A 25,918-nucleotide genomic window follows, 5' to 3' on the forward strand; every position below is an offset into this window, starting at 1 on the left:
AACTCCTAACTAGGGCTCTTATCAAAATCAGCAGTTGGTTACCTAAAAAGAAAACACAATGCAATTGTACAATTTCCTTTCATATTTACCAAATTCAATCAGCATTCAAGGAAGTCTTCGTCTCACAGGTACCGGATTCAATCAGCATGGGACGGGGCAAAGGGGGCAGGGTGGACGGGGCAATTGCCTCACAGCGGCAAGATAAAACTACTACTTCATGCAAAGGGACAAATCAAAGTTAAAGTCTTCAGGGCGAGAATTACTTAAAAGTCTCTAGAAGATGGCAAAATGACGATGTCTGCAAGATGGGCCATAATGGCTGCAATGTCCTGCAAAATGGCGGGTATGGGCGATGTCTCTCAAGAATGGCTCTCAAAATGGCGGGCAATGGCTGCAAATGGCTGCTTTCTTCTTGTGCACCTGGTTTAAATAGACAACAGTTCAAATCCAGTAGGGTCTTCCATTGGAGGGTTCATAGGTTGGCTTCAAATTGTCCAATCAAAAACAACAGTTCTCAAGCTTCTACCTAGGCATACATTATCCTTGGAGTCGGGAACGTAAGTTGCAATATATTTTACCAATTAACTCACTTTCAGAGCTTCCATTGTCCGCACCTGCAGATTGACCTTGGAGCAAAGAAGAAGATGCCAGGCTGGCACGAAACCTTAAGATAAGCATGTGAACCGATCTCACTGGAAAAGTACAGCTTCAAGCAAGAATACACGTTTATTAGCACATTGGAAAAATACGAGCATCTAAACCATGAGACATGGCAACTAGGCCAAAGCCTCCACTAAAGTTATGCTAAGCTAAAACATTTCAAACAAGCAAATCATGGCACACGTTTACGATTATGTCGGATTAGTGCAATTCTAATACATCACGTTATATAAAGCACGCTTATAAATGTTGGCAAACTACTCTGAGGGCACATTTGTCCCTGTACAATCTTTATTAGTTCGGTTAAAGTCACACATGATTAATTCAACACTATGTTTATGCACTAATAAATGTAAAACCTTCATTTCTGCGTCATCAATCCCTCCTCTGATGACTACTTGTCATCACACAAAACTAATCCCACAAATTTTATTCCATTAAAATTCTGTCAGTTCTCTTTGCCTTTTAGTTCCCCTTGTCCTTGCTTTGTATTCTTCTGTCATTCTTTTCATCATTTTCTCTTCCTTCCTTCTCTTAATTCTTGCCATAATCATTAATATTCCTCTTTTTATTCCCCAAATTCCAAAGATGCAAATTAGTACTATTAATATTCCCTGTATTATTTTTAGCAATATTCCATTCCAAATGCCACCAAGCCAATTTCCCACTGAAGCAAGTCCCTTTCCAACCTTCTCCCACACTCCTGGTTCTTTCAATTCCTTCAAATCTGCACTCTCTTTTGTTAGATTAGCAAGCGTTGTTTTAATCTTTGCACTGTTGTCTGGAATATACGTACAACAGTGGCGCGCACCAAGCATTTTGCAAACGCCGCCATCCTTTGCTAAAAGAATGTCTAAGGCAAGCCTGTTTTGAAGAGTCATAGCTCTTTCCGCTGCAAGTTCAGCATCCATCAGTATTATAGCACCTGAAAACTTTGTCAACATGTTATCCACTATAGAAGACAACTTTCTTATTTTGATGGAATTCAACACAACTCCCAATGAAGGAATCATGGCTCCAAATATATCTCCTACCACAGCAGCTGCGGTCTCTCTTTTCTGGATACGATGGGATCCAGATGTCTTTGGAATCATCGATAGGTCATCCAGTTGATAAACCTTTGGGAACACTATACCCAAATAACATCTCCCCCACCATCCCTTTGGAAGACGATAATAGGCATTATGCCCACAAATGTAATATACACCTGGTATGACGGGATCAAGTCCGTTCAGCATGAATGTCCATTTGGCCTTAAAGATAAACGTATGTTTACATTCACTCGCTCCCACGAAAATGTTATCATAATAAGATTCACCTCGATATATACAAAATTTCCCTACATGCCAAGCATCTAAAGCTATTCTCCCTTGTGTCTTTATTGCAGCAAAAGCATAATTATCTACTGAAGTCCTCTTATGTAGCTCCTTTTCTAATTTCGCATTCATTTGTGTCCTTCTATTATCTGTGCGATCTAAAAAGCTTATTTCTACTGTAGATAGCGAGCAGGTAAGATTTTCCCTATGAGCGTGAGCTGTTTCAAAAGGTTGCATTGGCTCGAAAAATTCCCTCATTATTTTAGCATCCCAATCTTTAGCAATCTGGCTTAGTTGCGTTATTATAGGAACATATGCAAAGGTAACATCATAATTTGAGTAAAAATACTGTATGTTGGTTTGACCATAAAATCTAGAAGTTACTATACTACATGTAATCCCATATGTAAGAGGCATGTGGTGATAAGTCACCCCTTCCGTTACCGATGTCGGTATCTGTGTACACACATAACAATCTTTCGCATCCATAGTCTCAACATATTCTGTTAGCAAGCGATAGAAAACGTTAATATGAAAGTTCCTTCTTATCATGCAAGTGTCTCTCATCTAATTCTAGTCTTTTCAATGCAGTTAGTTCAGTGACAGTAACAGGAGCATAAGTAGAAGCATCAATTTTCTCATTCTCACCCTTACCATGCATTGCAAGCACTATTATCATTATTATTAGTACACATGCAGTTATCAAGCCTATGCACACATATTTACAATATTTCATTCTACTGTTTTGTGTAGCGTACCTAGTCATGATCTGTATAGAATCAGAGAGCTAGAAGCACCTGTAAAAAGAAACTATTTAGCAATTCAGTTACAAAGCTGAACGAGCGCAATGTTCACACAATCTTCTTCAGAAGCCCAGTCACTTATCGGTTAGCAGCATTTGTCTCAATTCGGCAATAACTCAGTTCGGCAATAACTCAGTTTCCCCTTTTTTTTTTTTTTTTTTTTTTTCAGTTAGCAATGTTGTCTCAGATCGGGTTTAAGAGTCAATCAGGTTATCAAAGTCTTATCAGGTTAGCAAATGTCTCATCCGGTTTAGCAATGTCTCAGCTGGTTGTATCACGTTATATTATAGCAAGCAATGTCATTTATCAGCTTTTCAATCAACAGTGTCCATAAAACTTTTCTTTTCTATTGGTATCTCTTCTTCCTCGTTCTCGAGGCTAAGAGATACAAATTCGTCAGTCCAATCGTCATTGACTACATATGCCCATTCTGGACCGGAATATCTCCTGTTTGGTATCCTTTTCCTTTTCAATTTTGCCTCTCTCTTTGATTCTGCCTCGCTGGTACTTTCCTCTTTGGTCAAGTCCTTTTCTTCACTTGAGGTTGGTACCACGACAGACACCTCCTTTCTTTTCTCTTTCACCTTTGGCCCTTCGTCATTCAACTTTTCTCTAGTTCCTAATTTTACTGGCGATCTACTTTGTCTTTTCTTTGCACTGTGTCCATTTGATGGACCTGCGATCTCTTCTGAAGAAGTTTGAGCAGTTTCGTTCTGTTCTCCCTTGTCCCCTTGTTCTGGGGAGACAATCACGTTTTCCTTTTCTTTTTCGGTACCGTCTGCTTCTGGGAAAGCCCTCCTCTGATCAGGCTCTCCTGCTTTTTCACCTCTTTCGAGCCCTTTGTCACCGTTACTTTCTTCAGGCTCTTTGTCACTTTCAGCTGCTTCAGGCTCTTTGTTACCTTCAGCTGCTTCGTCGCTGTCTGAGGTTTCTCCTTGTTCTTCCCCAAGTGAATCTGTTTCGTCCTCAGAGAATATTTCTCTCTCCTCTATGTCTGCCTGTTCGCTTCCAGTTCTGTTTTGCTCTGTCTCAGCGCTCGGCACTTTGTTATCAGGTACTGGCAGTTTCAGCGCTTCAACTTCCTCATCTGTGGGACACAACACTTTCTTTGTATGACTGGCGTGAATCCAGTTGGGAACCCCCGCACACTTCACAGCGGTAGTTGTCGTCAGGATCACTTGGAAAGGGCCTTTCCAACGGGGTTCCAAACACGACTTCCTCACGTGCTTCTTTATCACGACCCAGTCACCTGCTTTCAGTGTGTGTCCTGGACCTTGGATCGGTGCAAGGTGGTTGCTTCCACCTGGTGAGAGAAAGAGCGAACCACGTCAGCCAGACCTTTGCAGTAGTCTAACACCATATCATCTGTAATATTCAAAAGCGCGTTTGCGGGAACTGCAGGAAGTCTCATGGCCCTGCCCATGAGAATTTCGTGCGGAGACAATCCAGTCTTTCTGTCAGGGGTGTTTCTCATTGACATTAACACCAAGGGCAATGCGTCAGGCCATTTCAAATTTGTCGATGCACATATTTTCGCCATTCTTGATTTCAGTGTACCATTCATTTGCTCCACCAGTCCTGAGGCTTCAGGGCGATAGCTACAATGCAGTTTTTGCTCAATGTTCAGCGCTGCGCAAAGTAACTTTATCACCTCGTTATTGAAGTGACTTCCCCTATCTGATTCTAAAGAGATCGGGAATCCGAAACGTGGTATCAACTCCCTCAACGATAGTTTTGCAACTGTAAGGCTGTCATTTCTACGTGTAGGGTATGCTTCAATCCAGTGACTAAAAATGCACACAATCACCAACACATACTTCAGACCTCCATGCACAGGCATCTCAATAAAGTCCATCTGCATTCTGCTGAACGGGCCACTCGCCCTGCCAATGTGGCTCGCGTTCACAACTGTTCCCTTTCCTGGGTTCATCTGCTGGCAAATGACACAACGATGGCAAACTGCTTCTGCAGCTTGACGAAATCTGGGGTTAAACCAATCAGTTTTGAACAATCTTATCATGGCATCTCTCCCTAGGTGAGCCTGCCCATGATAGAACCGCGCTAGCTGCGATAAGAGACAATTTGGTAAAACATATTTTCCCTCATTTGAAACCCATAACTCATCTGGTCTCTTGGTGCATTGTGACTTAATCCAGGAAACTCTTCCATCCTCCCTGACGCTATTCTGTAATGCTTTTAGTTCATCCATTGTATCCACGACCTTTAAGGCAAATGCTTCAGCTGGTTCAAGCTCTGGCTCACTTATCGAATTCCATTCATCCCTGAGCAATATACAGTTCAAGGCACAAAATCTTGCGACTTGATCCGCATATGCATTTCCCAAGGAAACATAGTCCTGTCCTTTTGTATGAGCACTACATTTTACCACTGCAATTTCGGCTGGCATTTGAATGGCGTGTAACAATTCCCTTATTCTCTCCCCGTTTTTCACTGGGGACCCTGAAGAGGTCAGGAAACCTCTCTGTGACCATAACTGCCCAAAGTCGTGCACAATTCCAAACCCGTACTGACTATCAGTGTAAATGGTAACCTTCATCAATGTGGACAGTTGGCATGCTCTGGTAAGGGCTACAAGCTCTGCTACTTGTGCAGAATAGACTCCTTGAAGCCAGGACGCTTCCAAGACACCTGTTACAGTACATACAGCATATCCTGCTTTCAAAATTCCCAATGCATCTCTTAAACATGACCCATCAACAAAAATAATTTGGTCATTTTCATCAAGCTTAGTATCCTTAATGTCAGGTCGGGGTTTTGTGCAAAATTCAGTCACCTGAAGGCAGTCATGCTCGACGTCCTCAGCGTTCTCAATTTCAGCATTTTCTCCGGGAAGCAAGGTTGCTGGATTCAACGTAGTGCACCTTTTCAGCTGCACATTCGGTGAGCCCAGAATTATTGTTTCATACCTTGTGAGTCTTGCTCCAGTCATGTGTTGAGTTCGGGAGCGGGTCAAAAGTATTTCAACTGAGTGAGGGACCATGACTGTTACTGGATGTCCCATCACTATTCCTTCACTCTGAGTGAGGCTGATACCAACTGCTGCTACGGCGCGCAAACACCCTGGAAGTGCTGCTGCGACCGGATCCAAAGTAGCTGAAAAATATGCTACTGGTCTGTTTACGCCACCATGGGCTTGGGTCAAGACAGACAGAGAACATGCATCACGTTCATGACAAAACAATGTGAAAGGCTTTGTGTAATCGGGCATACCTAAAGCTGGAGCCCTGCACATGCATTCTTTCAATTCAATAAAAGCATCCATCTCATCTCCTTTCAGCTCAATTTCATCCAAGGCATCCTTCTGGGTCAGTTTCAGTAAAGGCTTTGCTAGAGTCGAGAAGTTGGGAATCCACTGGCGACAGTAGCTCACCATCCCCAAAAACTTCCTCACCTCCCTCCTTGTCTTTGGTGGACTCATTTGAAGTACACTTGTTATTCTTTCCTTCATTATTCTCCGTGACCCTTTCTCTATTTGGTGACCCAAGTATTTCACTTTCTTCTGACAGAACTGCAACTTTGAAGGAGACACCTTGTGTCCATTCCTTCCCAAATGGTTCAGTAGGGCAATGGTATCGGCTGTGCAGCCACTTTCTGTCTTAGATGCAATCAGTAAGTCATCAATGTACTGCACTAGGGTTGACTCGAATGGCAATTCTAACGCTTCCAAGTCTTTCTTTAGAATCTGATTGAATATTGACGGTGACTCAGAAAACCCTTGAGGAATTCAACACCAACTGTAAACTCTGTCTAAGAATTTGAAACAAAAGAGAAATTGGCTGTCCTCATGAAGAGGCACCGAAAAGAATGCTTGTGACAAGTCGATGACTGAGAACCACTCGGCATCGCAAGGGATTTGAAACATTATCACAGCTGGATTCGGTACTACAGGGCAGCATTTGACTATGATGTCATTTATTTTCCTCAAGTCCTGCACTATTCGGACCTTTCCACTCGGCTTTATTAGTCCCATGATTGGTGAATTACATGGACTGCTTAACACTTCTTTCAGCACTCCCTGTTTTACAAACTCGTCAATGAGTTGGGCGACTTTCATGAGGGTGTCTTGTGCCATGTGGTATTGTGGGGTCTGGGGAAAGGTTGCATTGGGTTTTACTGTCACTTTCACTGGTTCCACTCCTTTCACCAATCCCACCTCTTTTCCTGTCATATCCCACACTTCCTTTCCGACTGTTTCCCGTAACTCCGCTGGAATATCTTCTTCAGTTATCATCGGAAAAAGTGTAATCAGAGGATATTCCTCATCGACAGTTTCCATCTCATCCCCTTCTACACTTTCCTCTTCTTCCCCATCACTGTTCGTCTGTATTCTAATTCCATCGTCCGAACACATAATCGAACATCCCAATTTGCACAATAGGTCTCTCCCTAATAGTGCTATCGGGCTTGAGTCACAGACCACAAAATTATGTAACCCTTGATAGTTACCAATACTGACTGATACTGGATCTGTGATTGGGTTCGTCAGGTGCCTGTTTGCTACCCCCACTACTTGAACTGTCCTCCCTGAGAGTGGCAAATTTGGCACTTCAATGCTCCTAACAGTTGAACGTGTGGCTCCTGTGTCAACCAAGAATGAAACACGATGACCCATGACTCTTCCCTCTACATATGGACCCTTTTGATCAACTTCCAAGGATGCTGCAAGCACACAATCTCCCTCCTCTCCTGAACTTTCACTCTCCCATACATTGTTCATTCCATTCTCACTGTGTAATGGGAACTGTTGTACTGTGCCATTTGTATTCATCACCTGACCCGAGACCTGTGGAGGAACCATCACTTGCTGCTGATTCATTGGTGCCAAAGGTATTTGCATTTGCTGATTAGGTACCATGGGAAACTGCTGTTGCATTGGCTGCATTTGCGTCATCTGCATACGGGGCATCTGCATCTGCTGCGGCTGCATAGGTTGTAATCCCTGCAGCTGATTTATGGTCTGAAAATGTGGGTTTGGACCTCTCATTTTTGGTCCCCTCATTGTCTGGAATGCATTGACATCATTGTTTTGCTGACCAACACCTGCACCTTCCTGCACCACCATTGGGCACTCGCGTTTCCAATGTCCGACGATTCCGCACACGTGACACGGCATCACCCTTTTCATTGCCTGCACACCATTCGAAGTCACAACAGTGTTCAAATCCAGACCATTACTCCCAAAACCTCCTCTGCCTCTGCCTCTCACCTGTGGCTGGAACACCATATTTCCCTGCGGCTGCGGCTGCGGTACCTGCTGTTGGAACCCTTGCAACCCTTGTAAACCTGTCTGAGCTGCTTTAAGCTGCATCATCATCACTTTCTCTTTCAACTTTTTCTGTTTCACTTCAATTTCGTCGCTACAGTATTTCGCATAATTCAACACCTCATCAATAGGTTTCGACTGCCAACAAATCAAATGCGTCTTTATCATCTGGCTTATCTCTGGTCTCAGCCCTTCCACAAACCTAAACACAAAATGAAGCATGTCCTTCGCCTCTATTGTTTCCGTGCCACTGTAGTTCTTGAACGCCTTTAACAACCTCTCATAGTAACCATGAATCGACTCTTTAGCCTCTTGGGCAGTTCGATCAGTCTTCTGCCAATCCACATTTTTCGCGGCAACCTTCGTCTTCAAATGCTCAATCACCATATAGTACAAGCTCATTACCATAGGTGATGGTGCACCCGTATCCCTGTCCCTCTCTGGTTCACTTGTCGGCCAACCTACAGCCCTTTTGCATTCTTCCCACAAATCTGCCGGTACCACAATCTCAAAGAGGGTGTTCAGGTCTTCCCAAAGACATTTTGCAAGCTTCACAAACCTATCAGTCTGTTGATACCATTCAATCGGTTTCTCTCTCAGTTTGGGAAAATCATCCGTAAAAGACTGAATGTCGCTCCTGTGCCACGGTACATGTACTAATTTTCCCCCTGCTGTCTCCCTCATTGGTAACATGGCTATTGCATCACTACTCTGTGGTCTTTTCTCCTTATGCTCTGGGACACTGTCTTTCTTCTTTTCCTTTTTCTTTGCCCATCTGCTCTCCCATTTGTCTAGGCACCCCCACACTTGTGCACTCTGCAGCAATTCTCTAAGGTGCGTTTTCATGCCTGCTGACCTCATGTGTTCAAAGTCTGTGGTCCCGAAATCCAATCTATAGCTCCTGCTCAAGTGTTTTGTCTTGTCTATCTCAATCCTGTTTTTGTCAGCTATTTCTTGCAACCTTCTGTGTACCTTGTTCACTTCTCTCGTAATCCTGGGACATAGATACCTCAGCTCTTCTTCCGAGTAGGACTCTAACCTGTTCAAACCCATAGTCCCTTCCACCAACTCTTCTGCTTCCATGTTCAACCTGACCCTATTCAGATAGTCTTCTCCCTTCCCACTGGCTGAGCTTTGTGTGGAATTCAAACTGTTGAACCACTGTGTCAGCTGTTGCGCATTCAACCCCATCAGTGTAGCATTTACATCGACTGCCATTGATGGTTGCGGCAACTTCTCAGTGTTCGATGTTAGCGGTGTCATCAGTGGGGGACTCGACCTCACCACTGTTGACTGAGCACATATGGGACTAAACTCCATCAAGGACCCAGATCCAGTTGGCAGAGCCGCTATCGGAGTTGTCTCTGGAGTATTTTCTATGCACCTCCTCTCCGTCCCACTCTGCACCATTGATCCTTGACCGCTCACACCTAAGTTAGGCTGAGTGTACAAAGGTACCGGTGGACCTACAGTAATGGGTAGAGTTATCGCATCTGGGTTCTGTCCATTTCCCATATTCTGAGGCATGTTCATTCCCACACTATGGGTCATCATTGCCGGCATGCCCATCTGACTCCCCGTCATCTGAGCATGTGCGGTTCCTCCCTGCTTCTGCTTTTGAGGCATCAAAAGCTGGGTTGACTCGGCTTGTGCCAATGTTGGGTTGCAACCATTCTGTACTCCCATTACGGTTGGATCTAGAATCATTCCCGTACTGTTATCACTGCTGTAGTACCTTGGGACCTGCGGCTGATAATTTTCTGCTGGTTTCAATATAGGCACATCTGGATATATTCTCCTAACCTGCGGTATCTGCGGGGTGAACAGTAAACTCGGGTCCTTAGATCCCGATGGCATTTCTGAATTCGGAGTTTCATTATTCTGTACCGGTGCCGGAGGGGCAGAACTGGTACTTGGACCTTGTCCACTCGCTGCATAGGGTGGTGGACGGTCGTTCAGCAATTGGATGATGAACTCCTCATCCTCTGACTCTTCTTCTCTATCTTTGGAACATCTCCTATTTGTCTTACCGGTAGCTTTCTTGCCTGTCTCCTCTTCTTCCTTAGCAATTGCGGGGAACAATTTTATCCCCTGCAATACATCTGACCTCCACACCTTCTGTGCATTATCCCACCTAGCGTCTGCTAGTGTCTTTTCTACCTTTCTCATCCTGGTCTCGAACTTCTTTTGCTGTTGCTGTCTAGCCATTAGTTCCCAAATCGCTAGAGCCTCAAACTGTGCTGGCCTTGGAGGTACCTTCATGTCGTACATCGCGAATCTCAAATTCTCTAGGATCCTTATATTGAATGTCCCATGGATCGGGAACGCTATGCTCCCATGTTTCTCTGTCAGTTTGTGCCATTGCTTTAGCCAAAGGCACGGAGCTACCCCTTTTTCCTCCATTACAATGTAAGCTGGTGTACCTTCGGGTGGCGTCTCCTCTCCTACGCTCGCTTTAATGTAAGACTCTCCCTTCATCGCACTCTTTAACGCTTTAAAAAATTTCATTTTCTCGTCTTTTATTTCACAAAATTTGTAATCAATAGGTGACTTTAATTCCCGGAATACTCTTCGCTTGCCTTTCCCCTTCCAATCGAGCCCCACGGACTGCGTCCAATCCGTGCGCGACCCTTCTCTGCAACCAACCTATCCCAGCGCGGCTCCTAGTGACGTCACACTCACACACACTGCGGCTGACAAAGCCTCGCGGCTTGTCCTCCTTCACTCAGCTCCTCTCGTAACAACTTCTAGCATATATCGCGAGCAACCAAATAATAATAAAACAGATCTGTCGGTTTACTACAGGAAGGGTAACACAATCGCTTCAGGACCTTAGGGATTTTTCACTAGCCTCGGCAGTTATTCCATCTTTCTCGGTCCCCACTTTCGCAAGCAAATCTGACCCGCAGACTCTGCTCTCAACTTGTCAATGATCTATTCTAGTGCACTTAGAATTTGTCAAAGCCCGAAGTCGAAGTTTCTTTCACTCCCTTTACACACGTACCGACTCGTTGACCACGCCCGGTCAACCTATTAAACCGACCAGACCACAACATAAAACAAGTGTCTCATACACTTTTCAACATACTCCGGAGTCTCTTGACCTCGCAGGGCCCGTCTCAACAACAACAACCACGTGGACCTTTTTCTGCACAAAGCGCCACATACACGTGAAGTTCGACGACTTCCCTACTCTCACACTTGGAGTCGCACCTCCGCTATTTTCTATGAAGTTCGACGACTTCCCTACTCCTACACTCGGAGTCGCACCTCTGCTATTCTCTAAAATCCTCGCAACCTTTTCACACAATCTGCGGCAATAAGCTGTGCAAGCGCAAAATCCTAACTTCACTCATACCGTCACTAGTACCACCAACGCCGATCTCACACCTCCGTTCTCTCCATTCGCAAGCTCCGAGATCCCGGGAAAGTCGCGAGGGACTTAGCCCATCATCATTCTCTCAATCTGTTTTACCCAAGAAAAATCTAATTTAACTTCTCGAGTGGGATCTCAAAAGTCGAAACCGCTAATTCAACACCATGTATGTCTCGAGCGGGGTCCCAAAAGTCGAAACCGTCCTCTGCTACCATCTACTGATAGAGCGTTCCGTACCTAATAATTTACCTGTATCTGGACGCTCTTAGGTCGATGAATCTTTTGACCAAGTGGGGCACTCTTCACCCGAGAGTAATCAATCAAATCAACAATCAATAATCCATAACGAACATAAGCAATACCCTGATCAACATAACACTTAACAATCAATCCAGAAAACATTTCGGCGAACCATGACCTTTCGGTCATGAATAACCACACCAGTTTATTCAAAGTTAATGTATTTATTTCCCTATATTAACAAAGCTAGCACAATATAAATGTGTCTCAACACCAAGTGATATATGTAAATGAACATTAATAGCTGTCCATAACGGCGAAACAGATGCAATCTATGCAGCATTTGAATAATAATGCCTTCGATAATAGCAACACAAACCACTAAAACTATAATCTGTAATGAGCTAATTGCATACATTGGTCAGCATAACAAGGTCGCAAATTGCATCGTGCATCAAATGAATCCTCATCTAACCTCAGATTAGCATCAGCATGTGGGTCTTCATGCAAAAACAATTTAGCAACATTAATTTGGAAAACTCCTAACTAGGGCTCTTATCAAAATCAGCAGTTGGTTACCTAAAAAGAAAACACAATGCAATTGTACAATTTCCTTTCATATTTACCAAATTCAATCAGCATTCAAGGAAGTCTTCGTCTCACAGGTACCGGATTCAATCAGCATGGGACGGGGCAAAGGGGGCAGGGTGGACGGGGCAATTGCCTCACAGCGGCAAGATAAAACTACTACTTCATGCAAAGGGACAAATCAAAGTTAAAGTCTCTAGGGCGAGAATTACTTAAAAGTCTCTAGAAGATGGCAAAATGACGATGTCTGCAAGATGGGCCATAATGGCTGCAATGTCCTGCAAAATGGCGGGTATGGGCGATGTCTCTCAAGAATGGCTCTCAAAATGGCGGGCAATGGCTGCAAATGGCTGCTTTCTTCTTGTGCACCTGGTTTAAATAGACAACAGTTCAAATCCAGTAGGGTCTTCCATTGGAGGGTTCATAGGTTGGCTTCAAATTGTCCTATCAAAAACAACAGTTCTCAAGCTTCTACCTAGGCATACATTATCCTTGGAGTCGGGAACGTAAGTTGCAACATATTTTACCAATTAACTCACTTTCAGAGCTTCCATTGTCCGCACCTGCAGATTGACCTTGGAGCAAAGAAGAAGATGCCAGGCTGGCACGAAACCTTAAGATAAGCATGTGAACCGATCTCACTGGAAAAGTACAGCTTCAAGCAAGAATACACGTTTATTAGCACATTGGAAAAATACGAGCATCTAAACCATGAGACATGGCAACTAGGCCAAAGCCTCCACTAAAGTTATGCTAAGCTAAAACATTTCAAACAAGCAAATCATAGCACACGTTTACGATTATGTCGGATTAGTGCAATTCTAATACATCACGTTATATAAAGCACGCTTATAAATGTTGGCAAACTACTCTGAGGGCACATTTGTCCCCGTACAATCTTTATTAGTTCGGTTAAAGTCACACATGATTAATTCAACACTACGTTTATGCACTAATAAATGTAAAACCTTCATTTCTGCGTCATCACACTCATATACACTACAGCCCGTCCTGTTTGCCTACACGAGGCAAAATTGTACTGCTTTTACCCAGTGTGTTCAATGAATTTGAAGGAATAATACAGGAATCCTGCGCTTTTCTACCGTTGAAGCAAGTTAGCATCACTGGTCCGTCAATCTGTGTGTTGGTGAAAGAATGCGTACCCTCTCTTAGTTCAACACATCCAGAATGTGGTTGTCTGCCTTGCCCTTGGTCTAAGCAAATAATCCAGGATTGCCTTTTACCTCAATTTCTCTGCTCTAACTTGCAATACACAGAGAATTTTTAAACCATTATGCATTTGTCATACAGTGACTCATGCTGTTTGTACTACCCACGTGAAGTTCCCACTTTTCCTGGAGCTAGCATACCAGGGCTCGTCGTTTCAGTTCTGCCTCTCTTCTGACAGTCTTAGGGTTTGAGGGACCTCTCAGTAGTTGTTCCTTTTGGGTCATCACAGCTAAATCTTACAACACTCTTACTTTCAGTCTTTAGAACATTAGCTCAAAATGTCAGTCAATCAGTACAGCCATCGACACAGCTATTCAACCACTAACCCATACCCAACTTTTAAACAGCAACATTTTTACTTGTTATTACTTTTAACTTTTCATATTTTTTTCTTATGATTTCAAAAAAAGAAAACTTGCAGGCTTCCCAAAGTCAGTGCATACCAATGCTTTGCCAATGCTTGTTTTAAAGTTGGTTGTAATGTGTTTAAGTGACATTGTAACTTTAGCTGCCTGTAGACTTGAGTTGTTAGTTAGGTGATGATTTATTCTTGCTCCCTTCTCAGTAGTTTTAAAATGTTTGCTACAACTGAAAGTCTTGTTTTTTCTTTTTTTTTTAAATCACTTGTAAAACAGACGAACTGGTGAACGTTTTTTAAATCTAAAATTAGTTTAATTTTACTTTATTCAATTTATATTGCAAGCATATTGCAGCCATGTTTAGGTGATGACTTATTTTATTATTATTTTTGTGCCGTATGCTTGTCGTAAAATGTTTTTTTTAAAGTAAACAATGCACCAATTTGCCAAGGTCAGACCTATGACTTTGCCAATGTTTGTAGTTTCATCATCATGGTCCTCTAGCAAAGCCACGTTGTGTTGGTGGCAATTGTAATCGCATGCCTTAGGGATTATGGACACGTGTTCCATTCTTCAGACATACATTGCAGCATCACACCAGATCTATCTCCACCTTCCTCCACCATGAAAAAGAAGCCTTCCAGCATCCTTGATGCTCTGCACACGCCTTTTCTTCCCCTATATACTTGCTCTAATCCTCACTGCATGATTTTTCTCCCTGTAGACCTGCTCTTTGGCCAAAGATGGTTACCTGACATGCACATACACTGTGAACTGGTAGAGTACCTCTCCTCCTCTTTGCCATGTGCGTAAGAACCTTTGTCTTCAGGGGATCGCCAGTCGTAATTGTCAGCTGGAAGGAGAATCCAGAAGGCCACTGGGGTGGGTGACGACTTTGCAAGCACCATTTGTTGGCTTGGTGCATTACTCACAACTTCAGAGCAGACTTTTTATCAGTGCCTGCATTTTACACACAAACATGGCGTGGAAGCCAACAGAAAGGAACACAGGGCCTTATAGTCCAGTACCCATCTTCTGTCCAGCTAGTCATTCCTACATACTGACACTTTATTTTTATTTTTATTTTAATTAGTAAACTTATTGCTCTTAAAACTGTTAATTAGGGCTATCTTATTTCTATATGTAATTTGTGAAATTCAGTTTCCAGAAAGAGATTAGCGCTTGGGTAAAGGTATTTGAAAACAAATGGGAAATTTGGATATTGGCTTTTTAGGTTCTCATTCGAGCATTCAAAACCATCACAACATAGTTTATATAGCTATTTTTGGAAATGTTTAGTGTTATGTAGAATGTGGGATAATTGCTCACTTATTCCATGTGCCTGAACACTATGAGTTACAGACAAGTTAGAGATTTTGAAAATATGTATTGTACTTTGTTTTGGGTTGGTGTGCCAAGAATCACTCCTCCATATGCATATATCAAAATTGGAGATGAAAGAGGTCATGTCTAGCTTAACCGTCAAAGTTTTCAAAGTGTAGATCGAAAATAGATATCAGTTTTAGTTTTAGGATATGGAACACTCTACTAGGTTGGAGGAGATGAGGGATCTAGCTGTTAGTGAGATTCCATGGGAAGAGTTTAATTTTAACAGAAGAACAAACAGAAATTATACAATTATGTTCTATTAAATGGACTACCGCTCTAATGTATTCCTCTTGCAACAGAATCAGAAATTTGGGCTCGGAAGTTCACCTGATTGAGGACCTGATGGACCCATATCTCCAGCATGGGGAACAGGGCATTATGTTTACGACCTTGAAGGTGAGTGAGGAACATTGGCTGATCTGCCATACAGTCTGTAGATGAGAGTATAAAGTAATCTAATGTCATCCCATATAGCTCAGAGTCCTCCACTGGTATAATGGAATGAGAATGAAACTTGTAAAACCATTTTCCCTTTCAAATAAAAAAATACTTCAGAAAGGTCAATTCTTAACTAATAGTTATAGTATTGTACTACCAACAAGTGAAGACAACACCTATACATTTGTGGGTGGTGGGAGGTAAGATTCTAAACTAAAATTAAAAAACATATAGAGGCGTCTTATATCGTCCTCACTCAAGTTTAACTAGAGTTCATAGATCCTCATTGCACATTGGCAAACTGTGATTAATGAAGCTGAATTTTATATCTTCTAGGCATGCTACTACCAGATTCAGCGTGAGAAGCTCACATAGACATCTGTTAGTCCTGGCAAAGGCACATTCACTGAGCAGAAGCTGTTGGAGAATGTGTGGTTATTCCCTGTAAAGAGGAGAGGTACCAGCAATCAGGGAGGAACGTTTACTAATTACAGGTGGTGCTGAAATGACGGACGGGAAAGGAAGCATTTAAGGAACTCTGCTTAAAGATACACTTGATTATCAAGCATCAGTGGGTTTCTCAGGCTCAGCTCACTTTTCTCTCTACTGGAGGCATCATAACATTGGCTCACAGTACTGAAGGTCTCAAAACTGGACTTCCTGCTTCATGGAAGTACTCTGGCATCAAATGGATGTTATAAGCGATTTTTATTTCAACTGATTTCAGCATGCATTGCCAGCTGAGCCTCAGGTCATCATTGCAAGCACTTCCTGAACTTAACATTTTTCTTTGATCTTGATTTTATCCTTATGAAGAAAATTACAAACATTTATTTTGGTTTTCATTTGGTCAAGTGTGGTCTTCAACACCATGAACATTATTGGACTTTTGGACGGACAGGAATGGTGTCTGCTCAGGCCCAGTTCATAAGCTAAGAGACTTTTTGAACTCAGTTTTTCATTTTGGACTGTTTTTTTTTTTTAACGAGGACACTTGAGCTTCGACATGGGTATAAGGACCAGCAGTGAACCTGTGGCATTCTTAGTGTGACCTGTTCTTGCTCCCTGCTAATAGGTTTATTTATCTCCGTTCCAGACACAAGATTTATAAACATTTGGAAACTGTCACTATAAAGAGGGAGCTAAGGCGTAAAACCCCTGCATTTCAAAATGGCACACATCAGCCTCTCGTAGTAGCTATGAGTTCACCATATATTGGCGGGGTTTGGTAGCTCAGAGAGATGTACTAATGCAGGTTTTTGGAACTCACATGCAGGATACCAGGACAGTTTTAACCACCTATTGTTTCAGATTACAGGTATTATGCTCTAGCTCCTAAATGGCGTCCATGATTGCAAAAAAACTTGTTTGTAACCATGTTAGTTTGATTGTTTCAGCTTGTCTCAAATAATAACCAGCATACTAACAGACACTGGCTGTCAGTCCTCGTCTGCCAGGTATCAAATTCGCATTTAAAATGATGATTCCTGGGCAACAAGCGAGGAATGGCTATTGCACAGCTAATATAGAAAGTGTCCTCCTTGCAGGGCTTGGGGGTTTGGTAGGAAGTTGAGTAGGGAAGCAGTTATATATCATGCATTCGTGTCCTTTTTTCGGGGCTGAGATAGCGGAAGATGTTAGCAAATCCCCATCTCTTTATTAATTCGCAACTGCAGGTTTCTTTGTCTACATTAGATATGGGTCTGCATATGTCACAAGTGGAATTACAGAAATCACTTCTCCAATGGAAGTCCGTTTGCGATATTTAGCAGCCAGCCTTTTCCCATGTTGCTTGTTGAAATGTACTTTGTCCTGGAAGACTCGTGCGGTGTTGAATACGCCAGGGACCCTTATGCAGTGGATGGAATTGGCTGATGTCTGAGTTAAGCTTGTACAGAACGGCTACATAGGAAACCAAAGTGCAGCTCCACTGGGTAATCAGATCTGTATTCCTATTTGAGTATGCATACGTTGTGTCTCCAGGCACAGCCCGAGCACTGTGCATCACATGGAGCAGGATCTAGCAGAAGTTGTCCTAAGAGGCCACGGAAGTTCGGCTGTGTTGAAAGCGAGGCTCCAGGGAAGAGCTGTCTTCTCTCTGCTACTTCGTGCTTTCCACGCTTTGCCCGAGCACATTGTTTCAGAGAGAACAGAGCACTTTCTGTAGACAGTTACCAGCCAGTCAGAATCCTTTGAGTGTAAACATGTGTTTTATAAGAGGGTTTTGGTATGTAGAAGCACAGTTAACTGAGGCCCTTCACACTGTGCTTAACGGCCTGTACGCCATTAAATGTTGATGGTATATGTGTACAAAACTGCTCAATGTAGAAACTCATATTTTGCACAATCAAAAAAACAAACCAGTTTACTGCCATTTACGCCCTATGTTTTTTTTAATTCTACTTTCTCCTCAAAACCACTGTATTTGACTTCCGTGAGGGTGAGATCGCAGAAGTATACTACCTGGAGTTCTTGGAAGTAGTTTAATAATGTTAAGGCTGAATATAACAGATCATCTCGTCACTGCTGCTATTACAGTTGCCTGGTGCGCTTCAAGAATAAAGTTACAGATGGCGAAGGGTGGGTGTGAACCTGTAGTGTCTCTGACACCTACTGTTTGTGATGCCTTGTAAACTAGAGGCTTACTGATAGTAACACTGTACCCGCCAGCCAGGAACACGTCATTAGTTTGCACAAATATTTAATTTTAAAAAGCTAAGTGCCATACAGTGTTTGTAAAGCCACTGCCGAAAATGCTATTGATGCGACAGCTGAGAAAACACTGGTACCCTTCTTCTAACAATTAAATGGTAGCCAGAATGTTAATGGTGCGGGTGTGCGAAAAGGGCCAGATGCTTCAGATCCATTGAGAGCTTTAGGTATAGGACTGATTAAAAGGGTGGTTTTTAAGTTGCTTGTAGAATTGTGTAGTGTTGACTGAAATTCTTTAACATACACATTCAAAAGTATTTTAGCTTTTACAAAAATAAATGTATGTCGTGGTTTTATGGACACGTTCAAGGTACTTCTCAATGAATCATGTCTGATGCCATTTTATTTGCCCACAACATGCTTTATATCTGCGCCAATTTCTGTTCTAGAAACACATAATTGCATCTGCTTGTATGAAGTGAGTGGCGCTTCAAATGGCATCATTTTATCACGCCACATAAATGTAGGATATGTTCCCAATTTAGTGCAAATATCCAGTTGTCTGTTCTCTGTAGTTCCTACAGCTCTCAGTGATGTATTATTTTATTATTATTTTTCATTAATTGGTGGGCTTCAAATTTCTGTCTTACAAACAATGCAAATAATGTATTTGCTTTTGTAAAGTGTATGAAGACAACTTTTTTTGTTTTGACTTCACAGGTCGTCCTATAATGTTACACTTGACTTTCTGACCCTCCTTCATAACTAGCAGGAACTTACCTGCAGTGCAGGTATGCCAGAAAGAGCTCTCAAATAAGATGTAGTAACTTCAAAACTTTCTAGGGCAGCACATCATGCACATCTACTCCACACGTGCAGGCCCACATCTATATCACCAAACATCCTAGTGGAGAGTGAATTCTCGTGGCAATGCCCTTTTGCTAGGTGCTGTGTTCTGTTTTTTGCTGCGTTTCTTGTCTGGAAAATACTTTTTCAATTGGCTATATTTTTTTATTGCCTCCCTCTTTGCCACGTGCTACTTAAAGTCTGATGGTCATTTAGCACTTTCACAAGCCTACAGGTTTTGATTTTGATTATTTCACTCAGTCCGTGTTTATTTACTCTGTGCTGGAATTCATCCATGGCTACTTAAAAGATGGCTTTTGTTGATGTCGAAGAAAACACTGGTGCTGGAAAAAGTTATTTGTTTTAATTTCCAAATACAAGCTTACGCTTAATGATATTGATTCGGTACTAGGAGCACTGTCAGCGTTTACAATTCCTACTGATATCAGTGTTGTTCTTGTTGTAGAGCTCTCAACCATCTATTCAAAAGGTACAATATGGGATCATTTGAGAACCTCCTAACACATTTGCTGGAAAAGGATCACATTGCAATGCTTGACTTTGCAAGGTAATGGGTGACCTTTTCACTTTAGACAAGCTGGTGAAGATACCATAGGGGCTGTTCCTGCATTGAAAATTTGCTGTGAATCTTATAGAGATTTGTTTAGGCTACAAAAGCCAAATCTGCCAAGAAGTTGGATATCCCTGTTGTGAACGCCCTCTGTTAGAGGTTGATCCTATCCCAACAAAGGTCTTGGTACCATTACATTGATACCAGTCTTTCAGGAGTCTGGTGCAGTTCAGCCAAGTATTCTAAAAATAATTAGCTCACCCATCCCAATGCATGTAAAGCGAGCCATTTTGCAGAGCTGGGAGTGACTACCCATACAATGATGTACTAGTCCCATTGCCACCCTCCTCGTGGATAATTCTTGTTTTTGCTGCCCTTTTGAAGAACTATAAAAGGGAAGGGAACAAGAAGGAGGGAAAAAACAGGAGTCTGCATTGTGTCAATCTTTCACCTTCTGATAGAGGCTTCTATAGGCAGACTTCTTACCTTTTTAGTATTCCCCAGTCTTCTGACTGGACCCGTAAACTTTTGATCAGTACCTTTGCACACTGGTAGGTGGTGCCGTACGGCTCCGCACTGACACCTTTCCGGTCCGAATAAGATGTGCAGAGCACATCTAGGCACAAATTCTTCACGCTGAGCTCAGTTCCTTTCTCTCCGCACCCCCAGGCATGAATCCTGAGCTACCTCTTGTCCTTTTGAGACAGTTTTTGTCTAAGGTTTTTCAGTGTGCAAGGGAATGTTACTTCAGACAGATTTCAAATCCTATAAAAACTGTCACAAGCATATGTCTGTATCTGCTAGAGACTTCTAGTTGCAGATTCCTTAACTTAGAATTTCCCAAGGCAGCAGTCTGGATCTTGAAATTTTTCTGGAGCAGTACCCCTGCGCGGCATCAGGTGGTGTTGGTTGGCTCCGCGTCCGTCATCGTGCCGGATATGATGTCGCATGGCCTAAATAAGCTCAACCCCGGTGCGCAGGTGTCAGTTCTTTTCTGTCCGCACCAGCCAGCACAAATCCAAAGAAGAGCTACCCCTCAGTCACTTTTTGATTTGTTTTTTTCGACGTTTTGTCAAGGATTTTTTGAGTGTTGACACTCTAGATGCGTCGAGATGTCGTAACGTAAGACCAGGTTCAAACCCTGCGGATCCTGTCATCAGGCGACGTCTGTGACGGATCTGCACCTTGTGGGCTTGTGGTGTCTGAAGTGCGACCACGACCCGAAGTCGTGCTCCGAGTGCTGGGCCATGAATCTGAAAGCTTTGATTAAGTGGTCCCTAAAGCTCATTGTGGACCGGCGCTCGGCCCAGCGTTGCTCTTGGTTGAGAAGAAGGTCCTGAGAACAGTCACGGAGCTCCCATTCTTCATCATCCCACTCCAAGTCCTTGGGACTGCTGGGTAGGTTGTGGCACAAAAAGAAGTTGAAGAACAAGCCTCCATCCTCGGAGCCTGCATCTGGGTCGACTCCGTGCCTCCCCGAGTTTCCGGTAGCAGGAGTGACCCCTGCTAACTCCGTGAGTTTTATGAGGACATGTACCTCACATTCGGGCTCCTCAGAGTCGGCAGGGGCCCCCCTCATGTTCCCCCCAGCGGCTTTGGCTCCAAGGGGGGGGCACCCATGGATCTGTTCCTTGATCCAAACAGGTGTCGGTCATACCACCTCGACCTTCCCTGATGACGGTTCCAACATCGATGCTCCTGACATTGACTATGCCCCTGGTCGGCATCAACCCCATCCTCATTGCCGACTCCTAAACTGAGCAGGACCAACGTCGTGAGATGTTGATTCAGACTTTGACAGGGACCTTGCTCCCTAGGTCGGATCCTAACCCTTATTCTCTTGGGTTGGGGGACAGTGAGGATTAGGAGGGGTCCCTGGACCCTTTGGAATACGAGCTGGAAGGTCCCTTGGAGTGGTGGATGGGCCTGGGTGAAATCCGGTGATCTGGACACTTCTCATAACGCTGGCTTGCTTTCTCTCCCTACTGTGTCTACGTAGGAGTGAGCATCCTACACAGTGGTGGTGAGAAGAGCAGCCGAGGTCCTGGGCCTCGAGCTGCCTTCAGTGAAAGTCAGGACTAACCTTCTGACAGAGGTGCTTCAGCTTAGGGCTTCCACTTCTGAACCTCTTTTGCCCTTTAATGAAGCCCTCACTGATGTCCTGCTGGGGAGCTAGTCCAAACCCAGCACAGGGGCTCCTGTGAACAGGACTATCGCCTGCCACCATAGACCTACTCCAAATAACCCAGTGTTCCTAACGCAAGACACAGCCCCTGAGAGTTATCCAAGCCTCCACTTCCCCAGGTGCATTTCTTTCCGCACCCCTGGATAAGGAATCCAAGAGGTTGGATCAGCTTGGGATGAAGATGTGTTCTTCCTCCAGCCTGGCATTGCAGTGTGTGAACACTGCAGGCCTTTTCAGCTGTTACAGCCATACTTTATGGAATACAGTTGTGCAGGTGCTGCCAAAGTTCACAGAGGAGGCAGGGCCATTCTCTTCCAAGCTGTTGCTGACAGGAAAGATGCAGCGAAGTTCACAATACGATGTGGGCTGGATAAGACCAACTCACTAGGCAGATCGTTGCATCGACAGTGGCCTAGAGGCGTGCGCCTCGTTGAGAACGTTTGACTTTTCCAGGGATGTCCAGTCCACCCTTATGGACATGCCCATTAATGGCACCTGTCTCTTCACAGACAAAGCAGACTTGTCGCTCGAGCGCTTTAAGGAGTCCTGGGCTACGGCCACGTCCTTGGGCCTCACAGCTGCACCTCGCCCCTCAGTCTGCTTTTTGCCCCTTTCATTTCTACAAAGGGGCACCCAACCACATCCATTCCTTTCCAGCCATGTGCTGGGCATGCTTCTCAGCCTCTGCGTGGCTGGGGACGTGTGAGCCAACGTTCTAGTGGATCAGGTAGCCAGCGGTTAAGCCGGTCCATATCCCCAGCCCACCACTCCCCCTCACCCACTGACCTCCCACTCTGCAGCAGCCTCCAAACCTTCCTAGTCCGATGCTTCCCCACCAGGGACCAGTCTGAGGCTTCCCCACCAGGGACCAGTCTGAGGCAGGATTCACCATCACCTCCCCGCTGGCAGTCCATCAAGTCAGACAGGGGGTTTTGTAAATAGTCCGAAGGGGCTACTCCCTCCCCTTCAAGGATTCAAGACGAGTCCAGGATATTCAAGCTGTTATACAGATGTTTCAGCCTCTATCCTGGATTTCAGTGAGAATGACTCTGAGGAGGCTGGGCCCCACCCTGGCCTGTTTGTTGCAGTGGGACCTGAATTTCCAGTGGGCACAGCATCAGAGGAATCTTTCTGACATGGTCCAGATCTTGGAGGGAACTGTGCAAGATCTGCAGTGGTGGCTCTTGAGCAGCGATTGGGTCAGAGGCAGATCGCTCTCCCTTCCCCAACCAGATCTGACAGTAGTGACAGATACGTCACTCCTGGGATGGGGTGGCCACATGGGAGAGAAGAAGATCAGAGGCGTCCGGTCTCCAGAAGATTCCGGGCTCCACATCAGTCTGTTGGAGCTCAGGGCTATCAGGCTGGCATTGAAACCATTCCTTCCCTCTCTCAAAAGAAAAGTAGTGTAAGTGTTCACAGACAACACCACCGCCATGTGGTACTGCAACAAACAGGCCAGGGTGGGGTCGTAGACCCCTTGTCTAGAGACTTTGGTGGTCATTACAACCCTGGCGGTCGGTGTTAAAGCGGCGGTAAGACCGCCAACAGGCCGGCGGTAAAAAATTTGCAATTACGCCCGTGGCGGAAACCGCCAACAAAGACAGCCACTTTAACACTCCGACCGCCACGGCGGTACAAACAAACATCGCAGCGGTCACCGCCAACAGACAGGCGGGAGGCAATGTACCGCCCACACTATTATGACAGGCCTATCCGCCACCTTTTCCGGGGCGGATTCACAGCGGATAAAAACACAGTGGAAACGGGAATCCCGAAGGGAAAACGCTCACATCTACACACCCCACGAGGAACGAGGACGCCATGGACCCGGAACTCCAAATTCTACCTGCAATAGAATTCCTGCTCCTCTACCAGGAACACGAACGCTGGTGGCGAAGACCACGGTGAGTACTGCACCTACGACACAGGGGAGGGAGGAGGCAAAAAACAGGGACACACGCACGCAACACCCCCACCCTCACCCACTACAACACACACACTAATGCATATCAATACATCACAGTTACACCCCCCAAATCCCATGGAAGAATGCAAAGACAATAGAAAATGAGTGTAACCATTGTAATATATTAAAAGCAAGTAGGCAGAAATATATTTCTCTTCCAGGGGATCCTCATCAATAGTCATAAACATTGAATATTCCCGCCCTTGTGCGGGGACCCCGGAGCATATATAAAATACACACATATTATACATGTGTAAAACAGCAATGTAGGCTATAATCATAAACAGGCTAAAATGCTTTATTTCTATGAAGTTTTTTTTTTTTTTTTTTTCGTATTATAAAATTACAATAGAGAATAAATATCTACCCAAGCCCCCAAAACTGGGCTTAGGGAAGTAAGCAGCAGTAAACACTAGAGAAAAAGAGAAAAACTACATTGAAAAACAATGGAGCATTCTTAGCCAATAGGCTGCATGCAGGTTAACACAGGAGAACCATAAAAACTTTGGCACCGTGCCTTTAAGACCCTGAGCACCTCCAGTATCCCACCATGCCTCAGGGGTGAAGGAAAGGTGACAGTTGGTTCACAGTTAGGCCAGTTCTTTTTTCCGGCTTCTTCTGAGAGGATCCTGGAGCATTGAGCTCTCAGTTTTTCTGAGTTTTTTCTCAGAAAAATCCTTTAAAAAGCGTTTTTTCCTGTTTCATTCGACAGATAACATCTTTGTCTGTGTTTGGCAGTTTTTTCCTGACAGAAAAATGCCTTCACTTTTTGTCAAATGCCCTTCTTGTGGGAAGAAGAAGGCCCAGTCAGACCCACACTCTCTTTGTATTGTGTGCCTGCCTCAGAATCACTGCCCTGACACTTGTAAGCACTGCAAGAATATGTCAAAGAGGACTCTGAAGGACAGAGAAAAGATCAGGCTACATGGGCTTCATGAGAGGCAGAAAACATCGTCCTCTTCACTTCCCAGGCAACCAGCAGGCCATTCTCAGGAGAGAATGGCTAGGTCGACGTCAGCAGGTAGGAAAGTACCTGTTTGTTCCCCGTCGACGTCGTCGCTGCCACCGTCTCACCGGCATAGATCGCCGTCGGCGGCGACCCACCCGACGTCGAAGGAGACGGCGTTGAGGGAACACCATCGCAGGGGCAGATCTCCGTCGACGGCAGCCCGCCGATCGACGTCGAGCCATCGCCGGCGTGCCCGGTCGCCGCCAAAGGCCGTACGCCCCGACGTCAAGAGACACGACGTCGAAATCGCCACGACGGCATGAGAGACATCCGCCGTCGACCTCCCACCGCTCCGCGTCGAGGCACACGACGGCGAGTAGGTCGTGGTCCAAAGATCGCCGTTCGACATCGAGACACTCAACATCGAGACACTCAACGTCGAGGCAAGAGCAACCGATGGGGCGCCCTTCGACGTCGACACAGCCGTCGACGTCGACACAGGTTTTACCTGTCCCGCAGGGAGTAGAACATCGCCCCCCGCCAGCAGACGAGGCCGCACCATCTCCCGTGGTCTCCATACCGAGCGACTCATCTCGTTCAAGAGCGGCTTCATCTGGGCATGTTTCGCCCATCAACCTATCTCCAAGATGGCTAGAGAGCCTTAATAGACCAGCGGCCTCCCCGGATTCGCAGTATTCGCGAATGTACTCGCCTACTGCCTCCCTTCCAAGAATGCCATCACCGACAGCAAGGGCAGGACGGGCTCGTTCTGCTCCTCGTCAACCGACCGCGAGGCCTGGGCGCTCTGCTACAGCGTCTCGCAGCAGGTCTCGATCTCAACGGCGATCCAGGTCTCGTTCACGAAGATCACCCTCTTGGTCGTCGTCAGGATCATCTGTCGGGCGTTACTCCCCCACCCTAACAGATTCTCCACCTGCTAGGGTCTCACCGGTGGATGACATTACCACCTTTAACGAGGTGCTGTTAAGGGGAGCGCAGAAATTAAACATAGAGGTTCCAGAGCCATCTACCTCCTCGTCAGTTATCTTTGAGACTCTGCAGC

At 44.7% G+C, this 25,918-nt stretch overlaps 1 protein-coding gene across 3 annotated transcripts in view; it reads left to right on the forward strand.

Annotated features, from left to right (window-relative positions):
* The window catches only part of ALS2 (alsin Rho guanine nucleotide exchange factor ALS2), an 895,474-nt gene extending 876,779 nt beyond the window's left edge, over positions 1-18,695 (forward strand). For all 3 annotated transcript variants that reach the window (XM_069226056.1, XM_069226055.1, XM_069226057.1), the window contains 2 exons: positions 15,545-15,641; positions 16,020-18,695. In XM_069226056.1, coding sequence (XP_069082157.1) covers positions 15,545-15,641; positions 16,020-16,058 — 136 coding nt within the window. In that variant the 3' untranslated portion in view covers positions 16,059-18,695. The remainder of the gene's footprint in view (positions 1-15,544; positions 15,642-16,019) is intronic.
* The last annotated feature ends 7,223 nt before the right edge of the window (positions 18,696-25,918 follow it).

The sequence above is a fragment of the Pleurodeles waltl genome, chromosome 3_1 (genome assembly GCF_031143425.1).
Source record: "Pleurodeles waltl isolate 20211129_DDA chromosome 3_1, aPleWal1.hap1.20221129, whole genome shotgun sequence".
In the NCBI taxonomy this organism is placed as follows: Eukaryota; Metazoa; Chordata; class Amphibia; order Caudata; family Salamandridae; genus Pleurodeles; species Pleurodeles waltl.